The sequence below is a fragment of the Myotis nattereri genome (assembly GCF_964212035.1).
Source record: "Myotis nattereri genome assembly, chromosome: 11".
Lineage (NCBI taxonomy): Eukaryota > Metazoa > Chordata > Mammalia > Chiroptera > Vespertilionidae > Myotis > Myotis nattereri.
The window spans coordinates 49,728,503-49,749,781 of NC_138086.1; the positions used below are offsets into that span (position 1 = coordinate 49,728,503).

Here is a 21,279-nt window from a genome sequence, read left to right on the forward strand (position 1 = left end):
AAGCTGTCAAATAAGGATACTCAGGGAAACTAAACCCCTTTGCCATTTATTAATTACCCTTTAAAACCCATTACATTTTAAGAGATGCAAAAATTTGACATTTTATATTAAAGAGAACCTAGAGCTGATTGCTTCTCTACTGAGAGAGGAGGGATTAGAAAGCACATTCTCTTGTTGTAATTAATTGCTCATTTGATCAATAAAAAGTATGCACCACATTTTTCATGGTACAAATTTAAGGTGGTAAAACAAGACAAAGATCTGCTTGCCTGGTGGGCCAAGGGTTCAGAAACACTGCTTGAAACAGATCTGGAATTTATAACATGTTACCCATGCTGTTTAGATGTGCTATAGGCACATAAGAGTTGGTACTAACATTGCCGTATGATTACCATGCCTATTTTATTTATCATCATTAATTCCAACAGTGATTGCCTCTTGAATGTTCATGAAGGTTAAAGTCATGAGTATAAATTAATGAGTCTGAGTTCATATTCATTCAATTTTATAGTTTGCCTACATAAAATTCCCTTATAACCCTAATATTAGAAGTTGCAAATAAGATAATGATAAAATAAATATACTAACTTTTTACATTTGAAGAAACGGTGATAAGAAAAGCCAACATTAGATTCTCAAGAGAAAATTTATACACGAATTTCTTAGAGAATACTCATTAGGTAAGAACTTATAATATTTTTGGTTACTTAGTTTCCACATCACATTTAATAGGGTATTGAACTTGACTATACCCAACATTGGAATAGGGGCTAAGAGGTTACTGTGGCTAACGTGACTATTGATTTTTCTATTCGATAGACATTTATTGAGCATCTACTATGTGTTTTCCTCTTTCATTGGCCTCTCCCAATTCAAAACAGGCAACAAATTACTTACCATTTGTGTCCTGACATGTTTCCTTCTTCTTTTCCTACTGTTGATGGTTTGGGGAGAAGGGGCAGGGGAAAAGCATGAGAGGATAAGTTATATTAGAACCTGAAATAAAACAAATATGTTTAACAGTTACACACTATATTATAATTATATGTTAAATTGACACATAAAATTCCAATCTAAACCCCTTCTAGCTGTATTTTAGGGGCCCAACACTACTATGCAATAACACTGTACACTGTTGTCAAGAATAGTTTAGCTAAGTAACATGGAAGAAATATCCCAAATGAAGTTTAACAAGTGAACAAAAGCAGGTTGAATGACAAGGGAAGGTTGTAGAAGACTACATAAAATGAGATCATATCATGCAAAGCAATATACTGTAACCAACTGAAGCATAGAAATATTATATAGCAAAGGTATAAAGAACTGCTTAGGAATAATGAACACTAAATTCCAGATAACAGTTACCACTGCAGTGGGGGTGGGGGGGTGGGGTGGGGGTGGAGGCTATTATTCAAGAGGTACATGCAGGGACTTCAACTGTGCCCGCAGTGTTCTCTGTTAAGCTGGGTGGCAAGTACTGCATCCGTATGCCTCTTCAGAGATTTGAAATAACTCAGAATCAGTATTTAAAAAACCTGAACCAGCCCACTGCAAAAACAAAAAACAAACAGAAAAAGGGTAAAAAGGAGAAAAATGTATTTATTGCTGTTTTTACCAGCCTAATACTGTATTTTCATCTCACTCATAAATATGGAAGTCACTTGATGCCTTTGCCCCTCACTCCATTTGCCCCACTCAGGGAAGCTGCCAGCCAAAAGGGAGGGCGGAGCCAGCTAACCCAGCCACACTTACCTACCAGTTACTGGAAAGAGTGGTGAGCTCACTACCTAAGGGATGGCCTCTGGCCAGACACGGATTGCTGGCTGCGAGTGGATGCTCAGTGTGCTAGTCTGGGTGCTTCTGGCTCCGCCAACAAAACCAATGCAATCCTTCTCCCTTTGCCTTAGGAAGGGTCCTGAAAACTAGGACCCCTGAGATGATTAAAGTTCCACAGGCTTTAAAAAAAATATGTTAATGGAACTAAATTGAGTGTTGAAATTCCAGGCTTCAGGTGAGAGGAAGAAGGACATTTTCTTTGAGTGTCCAGATGCTGCTGGAATGACAGCATCCTGTAATCAGCATCTCTCTCCCTCCTGGAGGGCACCCAGGTTTTGGACGAGTTGCTTTGGAAATGACAGTCGTGATGAGTAAGCCTTGCCCTCTGCTCAGTAAATCGTGGAGAGGCCATGAACCTCCCACACAGCCTCACAGCAAGGACACATTTACTTTACTTAGCTCAAAGCTTTCAACGAAACTTCTCATAAAAAGATACTGTTCAAGGAAATGAAATTATTATAGTCTTTCCTCAAGTTGGATTTCACCAGGAACTATTAGGATAATTAGTACTTTCTGATTAATATTTTTATTGCAGTAAAAAAATAAGACAAATTTATTCTCTTTAAAAAATTTCTCCCCTCCCCCCCCCATTGATTTTTAGAGAGAGTGGAGGGAGGGGGAGAGACAGAGAGACAGAGAAACATTAATGTGAGAGAGACACATCAATTGGTTGCCTCTGTACATACACTACTGGGGCTGGGGATCAAGCTTGCAACCTAGGTATGTACCCTTGACCGGAATCAAACCCGTAACCCTTCAGTCCTCGGGCCAATGCTCTAAGCACTAAGACAAACCGGCTAGAACTCTCTTAACCATTTTTAAGTGTATAGTACAGTATTGTTAACTATAACATTGTTGTACAACAGATCTCCAGAACGTTTTCATCTTGCATGACTGATACTATATACCCACTGAACAACTCCCTGCTTCTCCTCCTCCAGCCCCTAGCAACCACCATTCTACTTTCTGAGTTTGACTATCTTAGGTATTTCATGTAAGTAGAATCATGCAGCCTTTGTCCTGTGATTGGCTTATTTCACTTAGAACAATGTCCTCAAGGTTCATCCATATTCTAACGTATGACAGGTTTTCCTTCCTTTTTAAGGCTGAATAATATTCCATTGTGTGTATGGAGCTCCTTTATCCATTCATTCACGATGGACATTTAGCTGGCTTCCACATCTTGGCTATTGTGCATAATGCTGCAATAAACATGGGTGTGAAAATATCTCTTTACGATCCTGTTTTATGTGTGTTTTTAAAATATCTTTTATTGATTTTTTACAGAGAAGAAGGGAGAGGGATAGAGAGTTAGAAACATTGATGAGAGAGAAACATCGATCAGCTGCCTCCTGCACACCCCCTACTGGGGATGTGCCCACAGCCCAGGTACATGCCCTTGACCGGAATCGAACCTGGGACCCTTCAGTCCGCAGGCCGACGCTCTATCCACTGAGCCAAACCAGTTATGGCTAAGATCCTGTTTTTATTTTTTTAAGATATGGACCAGAAGTGGGATTGCTAGATCAAATGGCAGTTCTATTTTTCATTTTGTAAAGAACCTTCATACTTTCCCCCACAGTGACTGCACCATTTTACAGTCCCTCCAACAGTGCTTCAATTTCTCCACATCTTCATCAACACCTGTTATTTTCTGGACTTTTCGATAGCAGTCATCCTAATGGGTGTGAGGTGATATGTCATTGTGGTTTTGGTTTGCATTTCCCTGATTATTAGTGTCGGTAACCATCTTTCCATATACTTATTGGCCATTTGCGTGTCCTCTTTGGAGAAATGTCATTCAAATCATTTGCCTACTTTCTAATTGGGTAACTGTTTTTTGTTTTGTTTTGTTATTGCATTATAGGAGTACTGGATAGTCTGGCTGTTAACCCATTATCAGGTATATGGTTTCCAAATATTTTCTCCTATTCAGTAAGTTGCCTTTTCACTGCTGATGATTTCATTTGCTGCAACTTTTTGATAAATTTTTGAACATTAAAAAATTTAAGTTCTTTGTGGTAAGACAGATAATAAAATCACTGAGCACACGGCTCCTTTTACCTGGGCTTCCAGATTATGACGCCATGTGGCAGTGTTCTCCGAGATATCATTTACACTGGAATCTTCTGGAGTGTCAACACATCGATTCCTGGGCCCCATCCCCTACCTGCTGAACCAGTATCTCTGGGAACAGGTCTGAGAACCTGCATTTGTAACAGGCTTTGCAAGTGATTCTTTTTCTGTTATTTTTTTGTCTTTTTTGTTGTTGTTGTTAATCTTTATCCAAGGATATTTTTCAATTGATTTTTAGAGAGAGTGAAAGGGAAGGGGAGAGATGGAGACAGAGAAACATTGATGTGAGAGAGACACATCAAGATCTGACCAGGGCCAGGGATTGAACCTGCAACCGAGGTACCTGCTCTTGACCAGAATCAAACCCAGAACCCTTCAGTCCGCCGGCTGACGCTCTACCCTCTAAACCAAATCGGCTAGGGCTGCAAGTGATTCGTAAGCACATTAAAGTCTGAGTACCACAGCTAAGCGGTGCACAGGAAAATTTCTTTCTGGAAATGGATTTTTCTTGAATAAACCGCTGGGTTATACGCAACTTGAGCAAAGGGGTCATGGGTGGCAAAATCAAGTCAACTCCACAGGACACAGCTGAATGTCTCAGGGCAGGGCAGCTGCAGCCAGGACTTGCATCTCCTTTAATGTACATCTAGCCCCATCCACCAGGAACAATTAATAAACAACTTTCATATTTCCTGACAAAACCATCTCATTTTGCTCTAGCACTTCCTAAACCCACAGTGTCAAAATCAATACTTTAAAAAATCATTACAATTCTCATCCATTCATTCATTCCAGTTCAGCAGTTTGGTTTATCAAACATACATTAAGCATCTAATTAACACGTGCCAGGAAACTTAACAGTCGAGATCGGCTCTGCACAATAGAAATGTAATATGAGCTACATATGTAATTTTAAATGATCTAACAGCCATGTTAAAAATAATATACTTTACTTAATATATCTAAAATATTACTTCAACATGTAATCAATAAAAAATTACTACTGATATACTTTGCACTTGAGTTTTTATAACAAGTCTGAAATCAGGTGTGCATTTTACACTTACAAGACAAAGCCACTGAGCCTAGCCACTTTACCTGCTCAAATAACCACGTGTACTTAGTGGATACTGCTTTGGACAGTGTAGGTTGAACAGTTAAGACAGGCATATAAACATAATTTCCAGCCTCATCAGACTCTTGACATTTGCAAGGGGCCTATAAAAATATCATGAATCTCCAAATTTGTAAATTCTGCTGTAAAAATATCATTTCCTCTGTCAAGTACAATAAAGTCTATGATTAGCTAATACTTCAGTTCAGGATTCTGCAAAGGCTCCACTTGCTCCACTTCTGCCAGGAGGCCCTTACGGAAGAAGCCCAGAATGAATGGGATCATGCCTCCACCTTTCTAATGGCACTTCCCCAACGTTCTGCTTGTGGCCACCTTTCCTTGGGCGATAAGCAGAGAGGAGCAAGTTTCAAGTTGCTTATGGACTATGAGTGCCATGTAAGAAAAAACAAAGGCACCAGTACTGTTAAATCCAGCATGATTTATACCCACGAGTGGCGGAAGAATCAGTTATAATTAAGACCCACTCAAAGAAGTAGGCGTCCAAGAGTTAACAGATCAATGGAAACCAAGTTCCTAATTTTGATGTAACAACTTTGAGGGTGGGTGGGGCAGGTGAGTTAGTGAGGAACAGGCTAAGACAAGAAATAAAAGGGAAAGATGTCTCCCTGCTCAGAGGTGGGACGTTGTTGAGGTCAGCACCTCCTGCTTGGGTGACACTATGACCACCAACCTAATTCTCTTACACTTTTCCAGGCTGCACCTTGATGGGGATGCAATCCGTTGACCTCCTGCTCCAAGGCCAGGCATTAAAACCACAGCTGTTCTGGGCCACATCCATGTGGCTGAGAGACCAGCTTGCCCTGTGGGTAGAACTGGAAGAACAGGGAGGAGGAATAGTCTGTTCAGATTTTGTACTGGGGTTCTGTGCAGTAATTATGATCATTTTTCCTCTTTGCTTTTCTTGCATGCTTGTGGTGGTGTCTTTTTTTCCTTACAGCGTATAAGTAAAACATTTATAAACGTACAAAGTGATGCCCCCGATAAGTCCAGTACCCCCCGGTACAATAAGTACTTAATACAGTATTATTGATTATACTCTCGATGCTGCACTTTACATTCCTGTGACTATTTTTGTAATCACCCACTTGCACATCTTAATCCCTTCATCTTTTTCTCCCAGCCCGCCAACCCCCGCCCCCACCTCACAACCATGTCTCTTCTTTATATCTATGAGCTTATTTCTGTTTTATTTTGTTTTTTAGATTGCACATATAAAGTGAAATCATATGGTATTTGTCATTCTCTGTCTGACTTATTTCACTTAGCATAATACCCTCTAGGTCCATCCATGCTGTCCAGATGGTAAGATTTCAGTATTTTTATGACCAAGCAATATTCCATTGTAGACATGTACCACCTGTTCTTTATCCAATTGTCCATCAGTGGACACCTAAGTTGAGTCCATATTTTGGATAGTATAAGTAATGCTGCAATGAACATGCATCTTTTCAAATTAGTGTTTTGGGGTTTGGGGGGATAAGTACCCACAGTGAGATTGCTGGGTCACATGCTAGTTCTGTTACTAATTTTTGAGGTACGTCCATACTGTTTCCCATAGGGGATGCACTAATTTGCAATCCTACCAACAGTGCATGAGGGTTCCCTTTTCTCCACATCCTTGCCAACACTTATTGCTTATTGATTTATTGGTGATCATTTTATCTACCTATGTGGACAGGCTATAACTGTTCCACTTGTTTTTATTTCCTATAACCACTGTGAAGCCATTTTGAACATACTAGAGGTCAATACATAAGCAAAAGTTTTTTCTAAATACCCCCAAAATATTTTTGCAAGTCTGCTAGGTTCACAGAATGCTAAAGCAAGCCTGCTTTTTAAAAGTTTGATGCATTGCCACAAAGAAGAGAAGTTAGTCTGTCCTTGGCTGCCTTAAACTCTGATACTGAAGTTTCTTCCTTGGAGACAGAACATGGGAAAGTATTTTCATTCCGTATAGGCTGTCTTCAGCAGCACCAAACATTTGTTCTGGCTCACTTATGGAGTTAGCTAATGGCACCTCTGATTATTTTTGGGTTATGCAAAGAATCTAAAATTCTTCAGCCAACCCTTACAGCAAAGGTAAGATCAGTAGCTACATTTCACCATATCACTACTCTCAACCCACAGAAATATTTCAATATTTCTGAAACCGCACTTCCTGTGTCCTGTTTCTTGTGTAGTTTCATGTTTAAATGAACTGCCTTTCCAACATTAGCAGTAGAGTTTCTCTTCCATCAGTGAGCAGCTTTTCTGTTAGCTGGAGTACTAGCTGAACTGAGTCCAGAATCCCTTTTTCTTGTATCTGTACTGAACAGAAGGTGGAGTCTCTTGAATTGCAGATCTGAGCCTCTGCCAACTTTGTCATTTTCCTCTCCGATTTATTCAAAATTGCTATTTTCTAACTAAAAATTGTCACCGTCTTAGAGCTCTTCAGTTCTGTTGTGTACACTAGCCTCTAGCTTTCTTTGGGAAGTGGCTATACCCGCCTCCCCCACAGAAAACATACTTTTTAAGAGAACAGAACAGAGTCTTACAGTATTATTGGTATGAAGTTGTACATTTGAATAATCTCATAGTAAAATTACTCATTCCCAAACACCAGCTTCATAGCACCACACGTCACGGAATAAGATGCCAATCTGTTCACATTTCAACATCCCTAAAACTGGGATGTGTCCTACAATTGATATCTAGTCAACTGTTTGGCCACCATTTTTTTTTCTTTGTGGAACATAAAATGGTAAAAGATCCCATTAGCAATGTGTGTGTGTGTGTGTGTGTGTGTATATACATATATACATATATATATATATATGTATATATATATATATATATATATATATATGTATTTGATGAAATACAGAAAAATTGTTTAAAATTAATCCTCAGTAAAATTACACATCACCACATGCCACTAACTTTTGGGGCCATTTGTGTATAATCGAAAGAAAGAATCTGAAGTCAGGGAATGCCAAGTGTTACCTGATATGCAATGGGTGCCATGATGAGGAAGGCGCTCAGGGTTAGAGGAACAGAGAGAGAAAAGCACAGAGCTGACTTCCTACATGGCTTTGGGGCTGAGTTTCTAAGAATCAGCAGTGGCCGGCCATGTGAAGGTTAAGAGTATGTGTGTGCGCACCAGTGTTGGTGGGTGGTATTACTCCAGGCAGAGAGAAAGTAATGAACAAATTCTTCCACAGTAAAACTTCATGGTGTATGCATACAACCAACCACAAGCAGATGTGCATCCCCATAACTTTAAGAAAGATGATGTGACTGGGGAGACCTAGGGGCCAATCTGTGTTGTCACTTGCAGCATTTAGATATATTCTGTAGCCACTGGAGGGGTAGACACTCAATGCTCTTTATTGCACATATAGTGAACACCTTCTATGCCCTGTCTAGAGAGTTCATCTTCGACTATCCATCACAAATGTTGGAAACCTGTGGCATGTCTCTTAGACTTAGCTTCCAATTGCACGATACTAACTTACATAATTTTCTGCTAGCTCCATATTCTTGTTACCTCACAGGTTAACTTCATTTAGAAATGTTGCCAGTTTTCAGTATTTTGTTTTGTCATTGGGTTTATTTCTCTGGTGCAACCTCGGAATTTTGCAAGTCACATAATTTAGAGCCTAGAGGAAATTGAGACACAATCAAATGAAGCCCCTTCCTTGTCAGAATGGGGACCTGTGGTCAGGAGAGATCACAAGGGGTCTGAGAGAACAAAGCCAGCCAGCTTCAGAGCAGAGCTCCCACATAGGCTGCTGATGGCTGGCCCAATGAACAGAGAAAATATCTGTCAGTGGTTCTAGCTACCGAGTTTTAAAATAATGTTTGAATGTTTCTTTTCATCTCCCCCCCCCCCCCCAGAAATTTATATCTAGTCACTTTCCCTTATGTCAACAATGAGTTTTTTTAAATTTCCCATAAGTGTGTTCAAGTATAAATGTTAAAACAGTTTCAGTAGAAACAACCCTCCAGGTATAATTAGCTATACTTATTTTTTTTAAAAAAATATTGATTCATCAGATTGTGTTCACACAGTTGAAAAAAAGAGATCCCTATGGAAGATGGGAAGTTAAATTAGCTTCCATCCTTTCAAAAGCTAAGCATTAAAGTTATGTAATTTTAACTAGCTTTTATGTTTTTCCCATCTCTCAGATATCACATAGCCTTTCCCTTCAGATTTTGTTAAGGCTATGATTACTTGAATATTCCATATAACTTTAAAGGGATTCTGTTTCTCATTAAGTTTTGTCTTCTACAGCTAATTTTTGACATTTCATAAATTCACAAGCAAAAGTGAAGTGTGATCATGCTTTAATTTTGTGAGTCATACTTTAATTCTATGAGTCAGAAAATCTTACAAGAAGAAAACAGAATTCTAACCTTATTCAAGACAGCTAAAAGATGGATGAGTTTTTATTTAGACCATACACATGTAAGTCACTGCTAAAATCTGAATTTTAAAGTATTATCTCATTTCCATTTTGAAACAGCTCAGGTATTACATTGGCATTAATTTACCTTAATGATGCCCTAAATCTATTAAAATCATACCCCCAAAGTAAATATTTTAATACCAATATAACTCGTCTCCCTATATGCTGCTCAATGTAAAATGAAAGCCAGTAAACCCATGGCCATGCCACAAACTTCTGCCTCCTCCAAGGTACTCCACCCATCTGGCCTTTGCTTATCTATAAAATAATAGAGTGGGCTGGCTGACATCTAGAATGCCCTCAGTCACAAAAGCCACAACGCTATTTTTTAATTACTTTTAGAGACATGCATATATAAGAGAAAGTTTAGAGATGATGAACACATCTTTTTCTAAAGATGAGGAGATTGGGATTCCAAAAATGGAGCAAAGGCAGCCAAGACCAAGTTAAAGATCAAGTTTTCAGGAGTCTCTGCCTCTATTCTAAGGGACGTTTCTCAAAGGGAAATATCAAACATAACATCTCATCTTCTAAGAAACTAAAACACAATAGCCAAGATAGCCTCTAAAAGGTTTTCCTCCTTACATTAAAATTAGTAAAAAAATTATGTCCCCACAAACAAATTAAAAACAAAATAAACCACATACAACTCAGATGGCTCACAAGGGGCATAGTCTACATTTTGCTTGCCCTTCTTTCTCATATTTAAAGCCCTGATTGCAAAGGGTGTTCAAGTGTTAATCTGTGGTACAACAAAAATCTTGGCAACAATATCAAGGAAGCTGGCGTGTGAAAACAAGAAATCTCCAAGACATTTACAAGAACAAATAACATTAAATGGATTAGAAGACTGGAAATACAAAAGAACAAATAGGCTATTTTTTGCTAAAGAAAAGATTATTTTAAAAAACCTTAAAAACCTTGCTGTGTAAATTATATTAGCTTTTAATTTTATTTAGGTTGGCTTACATAACTTTCAAAAGTCCATGAGAATTTATCATATGGATTTTAATCTCTAGTACTTATGGTGGCTTTTTCTCTAAAAGCTTAACCTGAAAAGTTGACAAATCAAGGAATATCTTACTCAGATAAAGGTCTCAAACAAGTTAAAGAACATACAATAAAGATAGTCTATTCAATAAATGATGCTGGGAAAATTAGATACGTGCAAAAAAAAAAAGAAACTAAACCACTCTCTTACACCTTGCACAAGAATAAGGTAAAAATGGATTAAAAACTTAAATATTACACTCAAAATCCTATAAGAAAACATAGGCAGTTAAATCTCAGACATATCTCATAGAAATATTTTTTCTGATATTATCTCCTCAGGCAAGAGAAACAAAGGAAAAAAATAAACAAATGGGACTACATCAAACTAAATTTTTTTTGCACAGCAAAGGAAACCATCAACAAAATGAAAAGGGAACCCACTGAATGAGAGAACATATTCGTAAATGATACATCTGATAAGAGGTTAATATCCAAAATTTATAGAGAATTTATAAAACTCAACATCAAAAAAGCAAACAATCCAATTAAAAAATGGGCAAAGGACCTGAATAGACACTTCTCTAAAGAGGACATACAGACGGTCAATAGACATAAAAAAGATGCACAATATCACTAATCATCAGAGAAATCCAAATTAAAACCACAATGAGATATCACATCACACCAGTCAGAGTGGCTATCATCAATAAAATCAATAAACAACAAGCTCTGAGGATGTAGAGAAAAGGGAACCCTCATACACTGCTGGTAGGAATGCAGATTAGTGTAGCTACTGTGGAAAGCAGTATGGAGGTACCTCAAAAATTTAAAAATAGAACTGCTTTATGACCCAGTGATTCTACTTCTGGGAATATATCTAAAGAAACCCTAAACACTAATTCAAAAGAATGTACGCATACCATGTTCATTGCATTTTTTACAATAACCAAATTTGGAAGCAGCCCAAGTGCCCATCAGTGGAAAAGTGGATAAAAAGTTGTGGTACATTTACACAAAGGAAATCTAACCTTTTGGAACAGCATGGATGGACATGGAGAGTAACTATGCTAAGTGAAATAAGTCAGTCAGAGAAAGACAAGTACCATATGATTTCACTTTATGTGGAATCTAATTAACAAAATAAATTAATAAACAAAATAGAAACAGACTCATAGATATAGAGAACAGATTAACAGCTGTTAGAGGGGCAGGGCTTTGGGGTTTGGTGAAAAGATGAAGAGATTAAGCACACAAACTAAAACAAAAAACTCAAAGACAGACAACAGTATGGGAAAGAGGTGTGGAGGAGGTAGTTGAGGGGTAAATGGTGGTAGAAGGAGTCTTGACTTATGGTAGTGAACACACAATCCAATATACAGAAATGATGTATTATAGAATTGAAACCAATATAATTTTATTCACCAATGTCACCCCAATAAATTAAATAAAAATATATACATATACCTACAAATACAAAATACATACATAAATTATATTACATGTATTTTATATGCAAATATGTAGAAATAAATGGTTAACGATATTACAGACATGGTGGGGGGAAAATTGTGAATACAGTGACCACAAATCCATGAAATTACACATTAGCATAATGTCAGCAATCAGAGTAATTACAGAGACACTTGTTTACAAGGTTCTTTTTTCCTTTTCTTGATTTTTTACAAGGTTCTTTTTCTTTAAAGTTAAATTCATAATAAAGCATCTTAAAGAAATGATCAAATAATTTTTATGCCTCCGCAGGATCACTCAAAGCTTGGAGAGAATTTATAGATCATTTAGTCTAATCTCCTGTTTTCATAGAGGAGGGAATTGAGACCCAGGACTGAAGAAAATTTCCCCAGGCACATAGGACGCCTTTTTCATAAGTATTAAACTACAGAAGAACACAGGCACCAATATGTGCTTTATCAAATGTCTGTGCTGTACACAGCTCTTGCAAACCAACCACCAGGGCTCCTTGCTCTACAAATGGTACGGATTCAAGGACTTGCCTTGGTAAAGTTGTGGTCACTAAATCATGTTTGAGCTTCGGCTGACTTAAGAGCAAGGGATGAGGGCAGCCCAGACAGGGGAGGGAGAGCAAAAAGAGGACCTTAAAATAACAGTCAACAGCAAAGGGAAGCAGCCGGCGAGAGAAAGCACTGTGTTTTCGTGCACCCCAACTGAGAGAGCCACCTTGCCTATCTATACTGGGTCATCAGTTGGTGTTATGTGAGAACTCATAAAAGATCCCTTTTCCAGGTTCTCTCTGCTTTCTTAGGCAAGAACCTTATAGGATTAAATAGCAGCAATGCCTAGAGTGAGTAAGCAGAAGATGGTTATTTTATGGGAATCAGGAAAGACAGGGCCATCCATCGGGCATACACCTGGTGAGGCAGGGAGAATAAGTAGGGAGGATCTAAAAGGTGCAGAGCTCCAGGTCAGGAGTGCAGAGAGAAGCAGGAAGCAGGAAGGGGGAGTGGTTTGGCACCAATGCAGAGTTTACTCATTTCACAATGATGCCCATGCTGCCTATGGCAACAATGAGGAATGAGCATTAGCTGCAAGGACACTCAACCCCTGGCCTTCAGGAAGCAGCAGGTGGAAGATAACTCCCCAGGGAGATGATGACCAGGCTCCCTTCTCATGCACTGCAGGGAATTCTGGCCCTGGGCATTGCACCGCCACCTTCTCCCACAGCTTCCACTCCTCGTGTACCACTACTCACTTCTTTGGAACTTTCTAGCACCATGACTATAACCGCTGCTGTTCACTTCTTTCCCTCCTGAAGGGATGGATCTCACCCCCTTGCCCCTTCCCACCTTAGTCCATCTATTATCCCTTCTCTTTCAAGTTAATCAACCTCTTTCTGCCCTCAACCCATATTCTTCAACCTCTTACTTCCTCCAGTTACCATCTTCTTCCTTTACTCTGCAGTTATAAGCCCACCACACCAGAGAGAGTTTCTCCCCAACTCAGGTGCTCATTTCACTTGACCTTCGACTAAGCACCCCTCCTTGATTTCTCAGGAAATACAATCTCTACTTTTGCTATATTTTCTATTTTCTTTGTTAGTTCCTCTTCCTCTATACTCACATCTCAAATATCAGAAATTGATAAGGTCCCAATCTTGGTTGTCTTCCATTACACTTTTCTTGCTCTCTCTAGATGATTTGTTCCGTGGCTTCAACCAACAGCTGTCTGCCAATGATTTCCGGGATTAGACACCTCTCCAGAGATTACAACAGGGACATGGAAAGGTGGGTCTCATGCTCTGGAGAAGTGTTTTTCCATCTTCTTATGGCAATCTTCACCTGGATATCCCACAGGTACTTCAAATTCAGCACATCTAAAACTAAACCTATCTCCCTCTCGTTCTACCCCCAAAGTGATCTTCTTCCTGTGGTCCCTATGTTAATTACCAACATGAAATCCACTGAGTGGCTCAAGTTGAAAACTTGACTTCTCTGTCATCTTTTGTAGCCAGTCTCCAAGATCTCTCCTTTCTACCTCTTAAAAAGCTGTCATTTACATCTTTTCCTTTCTATATTCACATCCAGGACTTAAGTCTAGGCCTTCAGAGGCCACACTATCCCTGTATCTGCCCATTCCCATCTTTTATACCACAGTCTGAACTATTATAATTTGCAAGTCAAATTATACCACCCTCCTTCCAGAGAAAATTCTAAACTTCTTAGCAAAAACCCAAGCCCCTTCACATTCTGGCCCACTTTCCAAAAAATTTCACTATATCCCATACACAGAACTATTCCTCTGGTCATTTCAGAATGCTGGAGCTTTCCTGAATACACTATGTCACTTGCAAAGTTTCCTTCCACCTGAAATGCCCTCACCTCATTTATCCAGTCGGCCAATTTATACCTTATGGCTAGACTCTCATCAAATGTCACCTCCTCCATGAAGCCTTCCCCAACCCAATATCCACCCTGCCACCCTGTCTTCATCACTGAGAATTAACTACTCCATGCTGGTGGTGCCCTGCACTCCCATTACTCTCTTGCAATGAGCTAATTACATCTGCAACTCCTGCACTAGACTGTAAGGTCCATAAAGGCAGGGACCCTAACTGGTCCACCAACCAAAGTACCTGAAACAGCAAGCCTTAGTAAATATGTGATGGACGAAGGCAATAATTATGCACTACCATTTACAGAGCACTTCATATGTGTGAAGCACTTAACTCCATTATCTCATCCCCACACTGCCACCATGAAGGGGATACCACCCCCGTTTGCAATTGAGGGGGGAAAAATGGGTAAAAATGTGAAGGGGTTAAGAACTACAAATTGGTGGTCACAAACAGTTATGGGGATGGAAAGCACACCATAGTAAATAGTCAATAATCTTATAATAACTATATACAGTCTCAGGTAGGTGCTTGAAATATCAGGGGAACAGTTTTCAAAGTATATGATCACCTAACTACTGTGTGCTATACCTGAAATACAAAATAATATTGAATGTAGACTGAATTGAAAAATAAACTTTTTTAAAAAGGAAAAGAAAAGCTTAGAAAGGTGAAGTAGTTCGCCCACAGTAAACAACTAGCAAATTCAGATCTGCTTTTGGCACCTGCGCTCCTTTTTTTAACTACTCCTTCCTACTCCTGGAGGAAAGAGATGGATAATGGACTCTGTTTCTATACAAACAACCTCTCCTAATCACAGGCTCAGGCCCTGTGTTAGCCCCAAATCCATTACCACCAGGGTGCTGTGAACAGTAAACCCTTGCTGATGGACTCCTGGTGGCTATTAGGGTTCCAACCAATAAGGAGAGGGGGGACCATTTACCACAATGAGCTCCTTGGTCTCTGGCTAAGGATGCACTCCCCAGAAACACACAGAGAAGGCTGGATTTCCCCTAAGTACCTTCAGGTTTCCTACACTGGTGTCCATGCCCTATTCTGGGAACAGAGAAGTGGGTGTGAGGGATGGTAGTAAGAAATGGAAGAGCTTTTTAATGCTGGCTCCGGGAAAGTAGCCGCAATACTTCACAGTCACTCCTTGTACAAATGCTCTCTCTACCTAGCGTGAGAGAACGTTTCCACATTCAGTCTACACTCTTGGGGTTAGCAATATACCATTAGCTATATAATCAGTGGGCCATCACTGAACACATATACCTCGTGTCTCCCAACCCACAGTATTGTGCTGCATTCAGTTGTCTTTTTCAATCATTTTCTCTTAATTTTACGTATTTTCTTTCGGATGCATTCTAAAATTGGCCTCTTCAATTTCTGTAATTCTAACGACAATATCAATATCAGTCCCCTCTTTCCCATTAAGAACTCTACCACCACCAGGACTATTCAGCACATAAGTGAAATCAAGCCTTTGCTTACCCTGATTAATACATTTAATCCTCTCGAATCACAGATGATTTGAACGTGCCCAAGGTCACTCAGCTAATAAGATTTACACACGCACACTGGCCTCCAGACATGAGGACTCTTTGCCAGTATTCTCCCACCTGTATTCTCTCCCTTTGTTCCCTGCATACTGTGTTGGGAAGTCTTTCTCTCCATTCCCAACCCTTTTCACCTGCCGAATTCCTATTGGTCCTTTAAAGCTCAGCTCAAGGGTCCCCTCTTCCATGAACCTTCTCAGGTTTTCTCTGCTCTCTCCCCAACGGGGGAGGGTGCCTCTGGCACGGGCTCTCCCCTCTCTGTTTTTGTTGAAATGTAACTCTCAGCTGCATTCTCTACTTCTCCCTTACTAGGCTCTAGGATGCTCTGGAGCAGGGTAGGGTCTGGGACTGGTCTTGAGATTCCCAGTACCAATCCAGTGCATGGCATAGACACAAGAAATGCTGGCTGAAAACAGAGTGGTGACCCTGCTCCTCTGATTTGGCCAAAGATCTGGTGAACAAAGTCATCTGCCTTAGCAGGAGAGATTTCTCATCCGGAGCCATGTCATTTTCTCAGCTTTCCATGAACTCATTCTCTCACTAGGTTTACACTGGGACACGTAGTTACCATTAGTTGAGGAGCTAACACTTTTCAGACATTGCGATGTCTGCTTCGTGCACATTATGCTTATCCTTACAACAGTGCTGAGTAGACATAATCCTCATTTTCTGAGTGAATCTCAAAATCAGTTATCCTAAGTAACTTGTCTATAGTCGCCTAGAAGGAAGGTTTTGTGTTAAAGGCGTGTATTAAATGCCCTATTCTGTATAGTCATTTCTGACCTAGAGAGAGTCATTAATATTTAAAATTACTTATACACACACATAGAGTGCATATACTTTGATGCTGGAGTTGTGAAAGCATGGTCAACTAGGATTCACAGAGGTTCAAGGTGCTTCTAATATGTATTATCCAGGGCATTTTATGCAGGTTGTCTTAATTTTTTATCAGATAGAAAGGGATTATAATACCTACTTACATAAAAGGGGGCCGACTATGCAGCTTTCTCAAAAAAAAGAGGGTCTTGGCCCACTTTAGAGGACTATGTTAGATAAAGAGTTTGGTGTACTGTTTCTCAAAGAGTGTGGCAGGACCCTGGACATCAAAGCCACCTGAGGTGCTAACAGGAGGAGATGGGAGAAGCCACCTGGGAATCCACATTTAACAAGCTCCAAATGATTCTACGGGACAGAAAAGTTTTATAAATGCCAGGTTACAACGAAGTTTTCAAACTTTAATGTACATGTGACTCACTTGGGGATCTTGTTAAAATGCAGATTCAAATTCAGTGAGCCTGGTAGGCAACTTGAGATTCTGCATGTCCAACAAGCTCCAAGGGGAAGCCAGTGTTGCTGGTCTATGAATCACATCTGAGAAGCAGGGGTTTGGAAGATCTATCCACCCTGGAACAAATTAGCTTTGCTTGGTTTCTGGACCACAGATTGTACTCCCCAATATCAGAAGTATTCCAGAAAGCCCAAACTCTCAGTATCGGTACAAAAATCACCTGAATTACTGACAACCAAACTGAACAGCTTCCCTCTTGCCAGGGGAAAAGCAGTAGCATCCTTTTCAGATTCAGAGAGCACATATGTTTTGTATGTGAAAAAATAATTCACTGCTACTACTTGAGTGCTATTTACTGGGCAGAACATTTTCTATATATGTGAAAATCAATACACAGAAACCTCATTTAGAGAACCCACACAGATGTCATTCAACAACACTACTGACCCCAACAGGAGACATAGTTTGCATCTCTGACACGAAGTGATACTATTTTACTACCTCAGCAGGAGAAAGAAGAGTCTTCCTCACCCAGTAACAGCTCAGCCAATGGGAGACTGCCATAACTCAGCCAATTAAAAGTCACTATCCTTCAAACTTTCAATTTCCTCCAATGGACCCTTCAATTTACAACAGTTCCTCCCAACTCTATAAAAGAGCATTCCTCTCCTTCGTTTCTCTGGACTTCGGGGTGGTTTGCCATTAGACCTCATGCCCTGAATTGCAATTCTTTGTTGTTCCTGAATAAACCCATTTTCTAGAGAAATACCCGGCTATTTGTTAAAGGTCAACATATATTATCTCTACTCCCCACCACAACACCACAAGGTGGATATTCTTGCTCTCTAGGTAGGGAAATGATGTATAGAGGTTAAGTAACTTGCTCAGGGTCACATGGCTAGTTATTTTTATGGTTGGGGTGCCAATCCTGCTCCATTAGGATCCAAAGCCTGTGTGCCCTCTGCACATCCTCCATGATGCTAGATATGATTGTGGTATAAAATCGGACAGCTGAGGTTGGGAGGAATTGGGGAGGGGGCGGGGCGGGGGGAGGTTTACCCTGTAGCAGTCTGCATTTAAAGCTCTGTTGAGGCAGATTCTAGACGGGAATGGGGATGGGAATAAGTCTAATGAATTGGTAACCTCTGATATCTAATGAACAAAAACATGCAGACAGCAAACTTGTCCATGGTTCCCATAAATCTGACAATGCAGATGGAGTAAAAAGTGCCTCAGTGACTAGTGCACTGATCTAAAGGCTTCTAGCTGTGAAGCTCAACTAGTAAAGAGCAAAAATTCTCTCTGATCCACCTGGGCCTACTAATGTCCCCACTTCTCCTGTATGAGGTTTCTGTACCCATAAAGTTCATATCAACACAGGTTGTCGCTGCCCTGTCATTGCACAGTGGCCACACCTCCCTGCTTCTGATAAAACTGCCTATACCTGAAAAAAAAAAGTACTGTTTAGTCAAAAAGTTTTCTTTTGGGTAATAAAAGTTTCTGTATTTTTCACACAGTTGACGTGGAGAGAGAAACACTCAGAGAAAGATAAAGATGCTCAGAGAAAGCAGTCAGCTAGATACTCAAGTGTACCAAATGGGGGAAAGACAGCGATGAAGTAAATTGCCCAGGCATTTGCCATGCAGTGTCTTCAGCATTTAATGCGGGTGAAGTATCCGCAGTCAGTTTTTTTAACCTCAGGTTTCTTCACTGTTATAATTTGTACTCAATAGCTTTACTGTCATTTTCTAAAGATCTTTTAACTTTACTATAAATAATACAAATATTTAACTATATAATGCCAAAAAAAAAAAAGATCCATTTAGAAGCCACATCTCTTGCAATTAAATATATATGTATATGCTGGTCTAAAAACCAGTGGCATCTGAACTATTAAGGATTATAAACTGAGTTTGCCTCTATGGTATATACTATACATGATGTTTCAAAAATAAAAACTGAACCCTAAAGAGAAACTGGTTTAAAAGGATGTTTAGAATGTGTGTGTATTTTCAATCAAAGGTAAGAAACTGAGTCTGGAGCATTAATTTCAAACCAATAAGCCTTTCCTATTTCACCTCCCAACCCCCGGGAACAGTCCAGATCTCAGAAAATCTAAACTGAAAGTCAACGGAAACCAATTTGAGATTTTTCTGACAGGCTTCACTGAAATGTTTGGACACGAACATGTTTGCAATGAGTCATAATATATAGGGCCTTAATGGCTAATGCCTCCTGTGCCTTTCTTCCTACACCAATGCCGGTCTCAGATCAGCTGCGGCTGGTTTTCCAGGCCTGATCATTTCTATGAAGTTACCAGATCTCAGTGACTAAGGCTGCCACCCCGCGCCTTTCTCATACTGATTTGTTATGCCATCCAAACAGCCTGATTCTCTTTCTAAACGAGGACTCTCCCCAGCCGGGCTGTGAATACATTCCACCTGCGAAAGGGCGCAGTACTTTTAAGACCCCAAAGAAACGCCGAGGGGCCTAGGGAGCACTCCAAGTGAAAGGTGCGAACGGCTCACGGGGAGTCGTCCTGGGCTAGGGCCGGCTTAATAACAGGATATGTTCGCTGCAAGAGGAAGCGGGAGCTGCCATAGCCCGGGGTCAGGAAAGGAGGAGTCAGCAGCACCCGAAGGAAACGGGCGCGCCGGGGCTGGCAGGGACCTGGCTTGCTTAGGGTGTCTGGTTCCAGGCGGGTCCGAGGCTGGTGACCACCTCGTTGGCAGGGCACCAGGCTCAGACCTCCCGGCACCAGCGGTGATACAGCGGTTCCCATCTGCTCCCTGCCACCTCCGCCAAAGATGGGTCCGGGGGTGAAGGGAAAAGGCACACACCAGGCGCCACGGCAGGTGAACTCGTCCACAAGTCCGCCCCAGATGCAAGGACCTTGAGATCCTGGGGCCGCCGCCGCTGGGAGGCGAGGCGCTGGGTGGGTGGGGTGGGATGGGGTGGGGTGGGTGGGGTGGGATGGGGTGGGGTGGGCGGCGTGGGTGGGGGTGCCGCCTGCGCTGGGGTGAGAGATGGGGCGGGAGCCCGCAACGCGTCCCTCCGCTCCCCGGGCGCGCATCCGCCAGGTCTCCAGGGGCCCCAGGGAGCCGGCGGGGGCGGGGAGGGGGCTTTAGCGGTTCCCGCACGGGGATCCGCGGCAGGAGCAGGCGACTCGCCCGTCACCCTCCGCCCACGCAGGGCAGGACTGGTCGTCCCCGGCGGGCGCCCCCGATCGCCCCGCTGCAGCCCGCAGCCCGCCCGGCGCGCCCAACCCCGGCCCCGGAGGGCAGGTACCTCGGAGCCCGGGCCCCCAGGAGCCTCCCGGCCGAGCACGGAGCGTCCCTCCAGCTCCCTCATCCGACGTCAGCGTCAGCGGCAGGCGAGGGAAGGGGGCGGGGGAGCGCAGGAACCGGCCCTTCCTGCGGTGGCGGCCGCCAGCCGGAATGGCAGCCCGCGGAGCCCGAGCGCCGCAGCGCAGCTCAGTGCAGCTCAGGCAGCGCAGCGCAGCGGCCGGGGGGAGCGGGCGCCGGGATGGGGCACCGCCACCGCCCCCTCTCCCAATCTCTCCCCTTCTGAGAGTCCCGGTGGGCAACCCCCCCGCCCCACCCCCCACCCCATCAGGACCCCGGGATCTGGGTGAGGGAGGGGCCCCTGGCCTCACCTAGTTTGGGGCGGGTCCGGGATCTGGGGAGTGAGTGTCCCTCTCTCTGCTCCCTGGGGTCTGACCTCGACCACCATCTCCTGGGGTGTCCCCCGCGGGTTCCTGCGGCCCAGGGTGACCCCGCCCTTGCTCTCCCGCAGGTGTTCCACGTGTCCATAGCGTTTGCGTCACAATGACCTGGGCGACAGGTGGAAGCCTGGGCGAAGGGTTCCCATTGTGTCCAGTGTAGGGCTTGCTACTTGCTTCCACTATAGATGTCTGTGGCTTTAGGGGGCAGGAGACTTCAGGATTTCAATGCCAAGAAAAGTTACAGAGGCCTGTACCTGTGAACCAAGTTTGGGCTGAAAGGAAAAAGGCTGTGTGAAAAAAACTGTGTGTATGCATATGTATGTAATGTTTTCATTCCCATTTAGCCACATAT

The 21,279-nt window shown here is 41.9% G+C and overlaps 1 protein-coding gene across 4 annotated transcripts in view; it reads right to left on the reverse strand.

Moving 5' to 3' along the window:
* The window catches only part of ICA1 (islet cell autoantigen 1), a 113,537-nt gene extending 92,461 nt beyond the window's left edge, over positions 1 to 21,076 (reverse strand). The window contains exons 1-3 of one of the 4 annotated variants that reach the window (XM_081102175.1): positions 20,492 to 20,646; positions 5,731 to 5,859; positions 898 to 934 (exon numbers count right to left, since the gene is read on the reverse strand). In XM_081102175.1, coding sequence (XP_080958301.1) covers positions 898 to 934; positions 5,731 to 5,821 — 128 coding nt within the window. In that variant the 5' untranslated portion in view covers positions 5,822 to 5,859; positions 20,492 to 20,646. Of the gene's footprint in view, positions 1 to 897; positions 997 to 5,730; positions 5,860 to 20,491; positions 20,654 to 20,858 lie in introns of those variants that run through there. The other 3 variants (XM_081102172.1, XM_081102173.1, XM_081102174.1) reach the window with 3 other exon arrangements.
* Positions 21,077 to 21,279: the final 203 nt, after the last annotated feature.